At 40.2% G+C, this 10,525-nt stretch overlaps 1 protein-coding gene across 1 annotated transcript; it reads left to right on the top strand.

Moving 5' to 3' along the window:
* Positions 1-9,771: 9,771 nt before the first annotated feature.
* Positions 9,772-10,149, top strand: LOC108292502 (small proline-rich protein 2E-like). Its single transcript, XM_017513496.2, has one exon. It carries the CDS (start codon positions 9,772-9,774, stop codon positions 9,988-9,990), a length of 219 nt encoding a protein of 72 aa, XP_017368985.1. The 3' UTR covers positions 9,991-10,149.
* The last annotated feature ends 376 nt before the right edge of the window (positions 10,150-10,525 follow it).

The following is a 10,525-nucleotide window of genomic DNA, read 5'->3' as shown; positions in this document are numbered from 1 at the left end:
ATGTTTATATGCGATCTGTTAACTCAATAGCAGTGTAGCAGGAGCGGCCATGGGAAACGGATCTCTCGAACACCGAATGAAGAAGGAAAGAGTTTATTACAGCCGGGAGCTGAGGAATAATTTATCCAAATTCAGCTCTTTTAACAAAGGAAGATTCTGCCTTTATATAGGCTTATACTTTAGATATTACATATGGAAGAATCTTAGGTTTATAGCCTCAGGAATCACATATGAAAAGGGTTTCGGTTTACAGCTTCAGGAATCACGTATGAAAGGGTTTTGGGTTTATAGTTTTAGGACTCACATGTGAAAAAGTTTCTGGTTTGATCTTGTTTTAAGTAAAAACAGTGCCTTCCAGAGAGTTTCCCCAAGACCAAGCCTGCCACCTACAGGAAGGAGATTCAGGAAGAGCCAGCTGGCCTGCTCTCTCTTCTATTGAGATGCACTGTGGATGACAGAGGGGGAGGGAAGACCAGATGCCTGGGTCTCCTTCCTCAGTCGCTGTAGCTGTTATTTTCTCTATTTTTGAGTTTTAGTGTTTATGTGTGGTAAGACACACCTGTGTTTCAGGTAGTCCAAGGACTGCTGGGAAAAGGGTGGAGGAAGGGTGTTTACCAGCTCATATTCAAAGAAACTAATTGCCTGGGGAAATTCAGGTTAAAACAATGTAGATGAGAGAGTTTCAACATTTTAGTCACGCTGGCATTTAAGGCAGGTGTGACCAAATAAACATTAGAGACAGAAACAAGCTTGCCAAGCAAAGTACTCTTCCCTGAAAAGAGGGAGGATTGACCCTCCCATCTGATGTCACTGCCAAGGCCAAAGAGGGTAGAATGAGCTGATCGTGGATCATGGATCTTCTGGGCCTTTGAAAAATTTCTATGTCAGTTGCCCATGATACCCTGTTCTTGCTCATTTGTTGGCTGCCTCTCTGAGTCACTGACAGGCCAGTGCTGGTTTATTTAGGCGGATTTGTGGGGTCCTGGCCTGAATCACCATCTGCAGAGATGGCTCTCAGAGGGTGGTGGTAGCCACGGGAGGGTGCAGGGAGGTGGGACCTTTGAGTAGGAGAAAAGCATGTGAGGGGCCTGGTAGGTGGGTCTGTGGGATCCTGGGCTGATTTCCCATCCAGGTAATTTTTAGAATCAAAAGCAATTAAAACCGTGGCATGATATCACTGTTATCTCTGCATCAGGCTTTTCTTCCACTTTCTCTTCTTCCTTCCTTTCCTCTCTCTTGTTCTATTGCCCAATAGTCTTCTGGAGTTGATTCCTAAACCTGGGTCTATGTTTTCTACCTACGCGTTGTAACACATAAGGCTTTTGTTTTCCGTTCATTTTTCATTGTCATATGCTATTTTTGTTTGTATCCTTGAAGTTGGCCTTTGTGTATCACAAAGGTGATTTAAAGCATACTTTGGTTTTCAAAATTTATATTTACTTTATTCAAGTTACCAATTACACTGCTTTTTGTGAGCCATCATGAAGCACGAGCAGCTGCGAGAAACAGACTCTCGGACACCGAATTAGAAAAGGAAGAGGTTTTATTATTACAGCCCTGGAGTAAGGCTTTATGTTTTGTCCAAATGGCCAAGCTCCCCTAACAAAGAGAAGCTTGGCCTTTATATAGGCTTACACTCTAGATATTACACGTGAAAGGATCTTAGGTTTACAGCCTTAGAAATTGCAAGTGAAAGGGTCTTGGGTTTACAGCTTTAGAAATCACATATGAAGGAGTCCTGGGTTTACAGTTTTAGGAATTACATGTGAAAGGGTTTCTGGTCTCCAGATGGAGGAGTGGGGTTGATCTTGTTTAAGTAAAAACAGTGTCTTCCAGAGAGATTGCCCCATACTATGCCTGCTATTTACAGGAAGGTGATTTAGGAGGCACCAGTTGGCCAGCCTTTTCTTCTGTTGAATGCAGTGTGGAAGTCAAGGGGGAAGTGATCCTAGATGTCTGGGTCTCCTTCCTCAATAAGCTTCATTAATTTAATTAAAATTCTAGAAATTTGTATAATTTTTTCAAGGGGCTTTGGAGTAATAACCGATCCACTTAACAACTTTGTTTAATTTCTCTTAAACAACTAAAGTGAGGTTACAAAGTTGATACCCTCAATTTTAGAGTACTTTAACTCTCCAACTGACTAATACAATTCCAAATACATACTTGAAGAACATTTATACATATTTTGATTCTTATGTTTTCTTAAGTATTTCAGTACTATTTAGAAACCTAACCAAATTCCATTACACTTTGTAACTTAAAATCATGTCTAAATAAATTAGTTACATGCTTTAATATAAACTGTAAGACTGTCAACTGAAGAATGATGAGATTCATATGTCTGGAAAGGAGAGCTTTCTTTCTCATAAAGTGGTTCAATCTGCGAAGTGGCCATTCTGACAGACTGGGAAGCGCAGCCTCCAGCCAGAAGCCAGAAATACAGATATTTGGAGGATGAGAAGAACAAGACAGGAATTATTGCTGAACAGTGTGGCTGAACATACGTGTTCAATAAGCTATAGGAGGAGTCATGAATATTTATGAAAGGAGAAACATGCACATACACAATCGAGCTTCATGCTTCTGGGTCCCATGTTCAAAAAATGGCAGTGTTAGTATGATGGAAGGCTAAAGTTTTCGGCCCTCTGACATTAAAAGGTGAAGTGGAGAACATGAAAGCCATCATTGTGCATCCTCTGTTGGCTGGTCAGAACCACTTTGTGGCTTGGTGGCCTTTTATCAGGAAGGCATGTCGGTCCATTGTTGTGTTCAAAGGGAAAAGGGAGGAGTGGTCACAAGGTTGGTTGAAATCAGTGGGAAGCAGATCTTTCCCAAAAGGGCTGGTTTCTTTTTAATTCTGAGGAAAGAAAGCCTAAAGGTGGTTAGCGAGTGGGGGAGTATAATAAGGCACCTCCAACCTCTCATTCTGTAGTGTTAGGAGCTCAGTTTTAAGGTTTCTTCGGGGGCCTCTTGGCCAAGAGTAGGTCCACCTAGTCAGTTGAGGAGGCTTAGAATTTTGTTTTTGTTTCTCAAGGCTGATTTCTTTGATAATCTAACATGCCAAATTTTATATCTTAAACACACACACAAATGCAATCACACACACACACACACACACACACACACACACACACACACACAGGTATATAATCAACATGACAGTTGGGATTGGAATCCAGGTAGGATAATCTCATAGCCAATGCTCTTCTGATTCAAATTGCACATTAACCAAGAATTCTCTGTTGTCCAAATCTGCATCTTCCTTCCCAGGTTTTATTTGATTTCATTTGCTACTTACTTGGATTTTTCCTTGCTGTGAGTCTTTTAATGTATTTTCATGTTCTCTTCACTGGCTGTAAGAAGGTATCAATGCCTTTCCATAGGATCATTCATATGCTTATGTAATTCTTTCAAAACCTTTTTGAAAGTTAAGAATTTTAGATGAGATGATATAAAGTAGCATCTAATAAAGTCCCAAACAGATAATAAGCACTTAATAATTGACAACTATTATGACTCTGCTATTATGATAAAAACAATAATAGTCAAAATCAGATAGTTATAAATGCCAAAATACAGGTGCAGAATTAATGGGAATGTGAGGGAAATCAATTTCCATGGGATTCACATCCATGCTTTTCTTGCGTAAAACTGAAAGTCTGTGCTGAATTAAGCCCCTGATGTACTTCTATGTGATATGAGATACAATGAAAGTTCTATCAAGACACAACTTGAGTGGAGCTTTGAGAGAGCAATTCCCAGACTGCTTGTTGAAAATAAATAAAGCTATGGGCATTGCATTGAGCCTTTGGTCTAGGCGGTCCTTCTGTGGAATTGAATGTTTCCAGAACTGATGGTGCTTCACCAGTTGGTGGAAGAGTTAATTCTTTTAGGTAGATGATTACACCTATGTTATATAAAACATTCTTCTCTCTTAGTAATATTTTGAGATATTAAAGTAAAACATGTTCTTCTTTGACCGAGACACTACTCAGAGCACCAAGAAGGCGATTAGAACATAGCATTTCTCCCTCTCATAGGATCATGGAACCATTTATACTCAGGTTCTAATATTTTATAAAACTTGGGGTAGCAAATATTAGGTGAATGTATTAAGACAATTGCCATATCATTAATAGCAAGCATTATGCAATTAAACAGGATGTATTTTTTTTGGTTGAATCTTCTTAAAAACATTACTATATTATTGTGGTGAAGGGCACACATGACTTTTGGTCCCAATGACAATGGAGCAGGTAAGATCCCAAAACCTTTATTATCATTTAATATTATTTACTTGTAAGTTTACATATTTTGGCTTATAACTTCCATAGGAATATAAGGTCAGAGGATACACATATTTTCTGAGTTATCCTCCATTTTACATCCAGCATCTAGCAGAGTAATAAATTTTACTTTCCTAATCTCTAATCAGTAAACAGATGTAAATCAAATTTACATGGTACCAATATAGTAAACATATAAAAATAACTTACTGTAATTGTCAAATTTACCCTACCTAGTTTAGATATATATTTTTTCTTTCCAAAACAGAGGATCTCTTGTTTATCTCTTCACATGATTAACTGCAGTATGGCATGCCAAGATTATTAGGATCCATATATCTCATATATATTTTGAGACCTCTGTGATGGTGGTAGTGGAATCAGATAGATTGTATTGGGGTCAATTTTGATTATTTATGGCATGGTTTTGGATCTTTGCCCCTCTTCTCCATTCCCAAGTTATGTTCCTTTTATAGACCTTTGTCAATTTTCAAGTGGATTTTTTTTTCCTAAAAACTCTTCAGAAGCGATCAAGTAGATTTGTACAGTAGTTCTTTTAACTGCCCTCACATTCTGTGATACTCAATTTCTCACAGTGCTGAGCACATGAAGATATTTTCTGTCTTTGTTTGGATGGTATCAGTTGTCCCAAGAGAGTTCTGAGTAGGGCTGTTCTTTTCTTACATTCAAAACCCATCTTTGATCTTCCAGATCTTGATACTGCGGGCTAATATGGGAATGAGTGATGAATGAAATACGTATTTATTCTTGGGGGTCTTCATCCCAATGGTCTGGAGGCTGTGAAATGTGTTGCTTCTCCCTTCTTGGATGATCCTCTGCTGTCCAGAAGCCCAATTCTGCTTATTTGAGGGTGCAGGGTCAGAGCTTACATATTAAGGAAAAGAGGAGAAGGGGTAGTAATTTTTTTGTTGCTGCTGATATTACGAACACTTCCTTGGAACCAAGAGAACATGACAACAACAACAAAAAGGCTTGTAGAAGCCAGGTTTTCCTATGGGGTTCTTTCTCAAACAACAAAAGCCCAAGTGATTAAGTTAAATACCCATGTAGGAGAGGCTCATAAACACTCAAATCTTTTCATCCTCAGTGACTAAACACCTTTCATTCCCCTCTACTATAACCAGAAAGAAAACTACGAGTGCAGGAGCCTCCCTGGTACAAGGCAGGGCAGAAAACCAGTTCTCCCCAAGGCTGTCCATGGAAAATCTCTGCCCAGACACAGGTTAGGAATGATTCTCTGGACCTGCCCTATTAACCCACCCAGTATGTAGGTGCAAGGAAAGAGACCAGGCAGGAAAGGAGCTAAAAATTATGTCATGCGAAGCACTGGGGATGCCTTACGGGAAAAAGAAGGCTTGGGTGAGTAAGAGCATTAACTGCATCATCCAAACATCTGAGCCTTGATTAGAAAGCAGAATTGGTGCCTGTGAAGTTTGCGGCCAGAGGTTCAGCCTGATTCCACCACAGTACAAGAAAGATATTTCTGAGTTGACTCCAAGTCTGTCACTGCTATTGGTGGGGCCATGAAGCCTGCGCCTCACAGTCACGGAGGTCCTCAAAGTGAGATTTTAGTTTCTCATCTTCAAAGAAGGTTTTATGCACAATCACAAAGACACACCAGCAGAACTGAAGGAAGACGTTGCTTATCACCTGTTATAGAACTCTGATTTCCCTCCAAAGCTACACTTTCAGGACTCTATTATGTATTATCTTGTCTTAGACTTTTCATTATTTCTGCCACTTCCCCACCAGAATACATGCTGAGTTTGTCATAATCTAAGTGTGGCAGAGTTGTTGTGAAGTTAGTTATTTACGCTGGGTTTCAGTTTCATGCTCTGCAGTAGGCTTCCTGTTTTATGTTTTTTACTTATAATATCCTATTTATTGCATTAGTTCAATATCTGTCAATATTTAGAATCTACCTATATGTTGATCAATCAATTGATCCATCCATTCATCTTTCCATTTTTTTTTTTTTTTGTAAATCCTACCTTGAAAGCTGTCTGGGTACAAATGTTCTGGATCTGATTTTCAGACTCAATGGGAGTGTATCTCCTGCCAGGTAGATAGACTCATTCATCATCCTCTTCTAGTTGCTCCTGTTCTCAGAGGACCTAAGTTACTTTTATCTTGGATCAACTTAATGGATGAAAACAAAAAGAATTTCCCAAAAGTTTTCAACAGGGGGAGGTGAGAAGTGTGTAGAAGTTATTCTGCTACTTTCTGTCTCTAGCCTGAGGGAAGTTTTATGTTCCTTAAACATACAGCCGGTACTCCATATCTGTGGGTTCCACATTGGTCACATTTGTGGATTCAACAAACCGTAGGTCAAACGTATTCAGAAAAAGAAATTCCACAAAGTTTTGAAAAGCAAACTTGAATTTGCAGTGTGTAAAGTTCGATGTTGAATCCACTCCACACAAATGAAATGATGCTTAGGAATTGTATTAGCTATTATAAGTAATCTAGAGATGATTTAAAGTATACCAGAGGATGTATATAGGTTATATGCAAACACTATCTGATTTTATATAAGGGACGTGAGCATTTGTGGATTTTGGTATCTCTGGGAGGGTTTTGGAACCAATCTCCCATGGATACTGAGGGATGATTGTATTTGGTACCCAAGTTATTGTAAAATAACAAAGCCACTTACTTCCTTCTTCCCTCCCTTCTTCAGACTGCTCTCTTGAGCTTCTGCCCACCCAGCATTGGATTAGAGATTTTGGACTGAATGACTATCCCCAGGGATACTTGTTGGTGGGCAAAACTTCCAGATGCATCCACTTTGGGCCTTTCTTGTACCTCTCTTCCTTAATTCGTTGCTGAATCAAGAATCACACAAAAGTTCAAAAGTTTTCTTCTTTCCTGTCATTTTTATATAGCAATGATTTATACTTAATACCCTAGAAAATTATGGAGTAAAAGTAGGAGAAATGAACCTAAGGCTATCAGACTGAAAAAGCATAAAGCTAACCTATTTAGATATGTGGAGAGATGATAGACAGATAGATAGATAGATAGATAGATAGATAGATAGATAGTAGATAGATAGATGATAGAGAGATAGATACAGACCCATGGTGTGTGTGTGTGTGTGTGTGTTTGTGTATGTGCATGTGCATGTGCGTGTGCGTGTGTGTGTGTGTGTGTGTGTGTGTGTGTGTGTGAAGTATGCCTCTCTCCATGTCTCAGGCCTGGATGTCTTAACTTGAGGAAGCTGTGACTATTGGCTGCCCCTCTTCATGTTGTGGCCGGTTTTCATGTAGCTGGTCTGTGAGGAACTCTGAGTTCCAAGTTCATCACCTCAACTTGTAAAATGACCCTGTCTGAGATGCTGGGGGCACTAGGGCTGCTGCCACTCTGGTGCCTGCACTAGACATTTCTCTTAGACATTTCTCTAAGGATTTGTGTTTTAGATGTGATGTGGTAACAGCCTCTTTGAGTGGGGTGTCTTCAGAATCAGAAGGGGAATCTCAGGGTATGACCCAAACTGTGTTATCTCACACAGTCATCTCATTTGGCAGCAAATTCTCCAATTGTACATGGCAGAAGTCAGGCATTTCTCTAAGGATTTGTGTTTTAGATGTGATGTCAGGCAATTGGGGAGTAGTAGAGTAGGTGAATATTGAGTAAAGGCCCTTTACTTTGCTGTCTGAAGTGCTTAGTGTGTGTAATAGTCTATAGGGATCATTTGGTGAGAACACCATTTGTAAACATCTGGCCTCAAGGTCCTGATGTGATGTCTTTATTTCTGTAGCATCCTGGTCAGTGGTGATCTTGCCTCAAAGCTCTCCCTTACTGACAGGAGCAATGGCAGTTCTGGGAACCTAACCTGCTTAACTGAGGGATGCGATGCTGGGTTGATTCAGCACTCCTGCCCTTCCTGGAGCATGGCTGGTGACTGCTCCAATGATTTTGACTCTTTCTTCTTCCTCTTCCTCATTCTCCTTTTTCCTTCTCCAATTACAAACTACATTCTTGGAAAGCTTCCTGATTATTGGTCCAGATAAGGAAGCTCTAGCAATAACACCTTAAATGTTTAATATATCATGTCTAGTAAGCCTCACTGATTGAAGGAAGAATTTACAAAAGATATGAAAGAAGAATCACTGCACACATTGACAATGTACATGTTGAGCGAACAATGCGTACCAAAATGGATAGATGCAAAGTGTACATTGGAGTGTGACTTGATAATCTAGCAGGTTGTGGGACTGGGGGACTTATGGAAAAGACAAAGAAAGAACATGCAAACAAGTGTAAAAACACTGAGAAACACCTAAAACCTGTTTGGAAATAGGAAGAACACATGTTCGATTATACTTAGTTTGTATTTTCCCCCAGATTTCACACTTTAAATGCTCTGACCACCTCCATGCTGCAGACCTACTTCTAATTATTTACCTATGATAATGTGAGTCTGTGCAGCTTGTTCTCTATAGGATGTTTACAGGGAACCATACAGGTATGGTTCAAATCCATAGATTTTGAATGAATGCTTGTAATTTTGGTTCACGTCTCTCCATTTCCTTAATGTGGTGTCCAAGAGTACATTTTTTTAAATAAAAAGACCATAGTATATATCTTTGATGGGGACAAGTATCAAATGTGCTGGGGAGACTGGATCTCATTCTGGAATATGTCTTGGGTGGGGCAGCAGGCCCTATAAAGAGATCCTCTGCTGCACGACTCCTAAACTCCCGAGCACCGATCTGCTTTGGAGAACCTGATGAGTCTGCTTCCTTGATTTCCTCTGTGATGTGTGCCCTGAAATGTTAAGTTTAATCTGAATACAGCAAGATTGGTTGCTCCAATCCTATGAATGTTGACTTGATGCTACTTAGTGGATGAAAATTTAGGTTAGAGCAAATGATATGCGATTTTAGCTTTCTTTCAGTACAGTTAGGTGTTCATATGGACAGAGAAGTTAAGTGGAAAGCTTTGATTTGAAGAAAAAAAAGAACAAAGTATTTTTCTTTTTTCTCTGCTTTTCTGGTGTCTTTTTCAAAGGTTTATGTCGTAGCAGGTGTAAGAGACTGCAGTTCTTCACAAACAGCCCTTTGCTCTGTTTCCAAATCAACCCACTGGGAATTTTCAACAGATAATGATGATAGAAATAGCTTGTGAGATTGTCATGGGTATCTGAACTTGTGACTGCCTTTCTTGAAGATGTTATTTTCATGGAAATAACATGATTAGTTCTTTACCACAGAGATTTTTCTTTGGAAAAATTGTATGAGAAAACACAAGATTTCCCAGGGACAATGCAGCAATTTGATGAAGTGGAAGAGAGACACCAGGGAGTCTTGAAAAGGGAATTAAGAGTTTAAATAATTTCTTGCAGATTGGAGAAATAATATCCCATGGTATTACATAAGCTTTGGCTTCTCTCTCTGGAGGAGTCCCTTCCCATGAACACTGTCATATCATTTCTTTCAGATTCTGAGATTCCAGCAGGATGTCGTATCAACAGCAGCAGTGTAAGCAGCCCTGTCAGCCACCTCCTGTGTGCCCCACACCAAAGTGCCCAGAGCCATGTCCACGCCCAAAGTGTCCTGAGCCCTGCCCACCACCAAGGCGTCCAGAGCCCTGCCCACCTCAGCAGTGCCAGCAGAAATGTCCTCCTGTGCCACCTTCCCCACCCTGCCAGCCACAGTGTCCACCCAAGAGCAAGTAACAGCTTCAGGATTCATCAGGCCCATGAAAGGATGAGGATAATTGGCTCACCTCGTTCTGTAGCCCCACCTGCATCTTCTCATCAAAGCCTACCATGGATACACAGGGAGCTTCTTTCCCCTTTGCCTGTGATCTGCTGGTTATGATCCCTGACAGCAAAAGATTTCCTTTCTGAGGCTGTCATACTGCCACCATCCAGGTGGAGACTGAGAAAAGGAAGTCCTCAGTTGTTCCAGCTCCCACAGCTTTGGAAGAAAGAGCAGCAGCTCTCTCCCTGGGAACCATCAGAGAATTCTGTTGATGTGTTCTGTGTCTGTCTGTCACCTGGGCATGAGCTTCTCCCACCTGTGCCATTGTCACTTTTCTTTCACTCCCTGAATAAAGTATCTATGAATATATATTTGTGAATGGATCTCTTGGTTCTCTTCAAATCTGCTTTATTAGCAATATTATACAATCATTTGGGTTTATTTCCATCTTCCTTTCATCCACAGGCAGCATATCACAATTTGGCTCATACCAAAGATTATTTCTGT

Source organism: Cebus imitator, unplaced genomic scaffold (genome assembly GCF_001604975.1).
Source record: "Cebus imitator isolate Cc_AM_T3 unplaced genomic scaffold, Cebus_imitator-1.0 Scaffold491, whole genome shotgun sequence".
Taxonomy (NCBI): domain Eukaryota; kingdom Metazoa; phylum Chordata; class Mammalia; order Primates; family Cebidae; genus Cebus; species Cebus imitator.
Note: the sequence above shows the minus strand (reverse complement) of the source record. Positions and strands in the feature narration are given on the sequence as shown.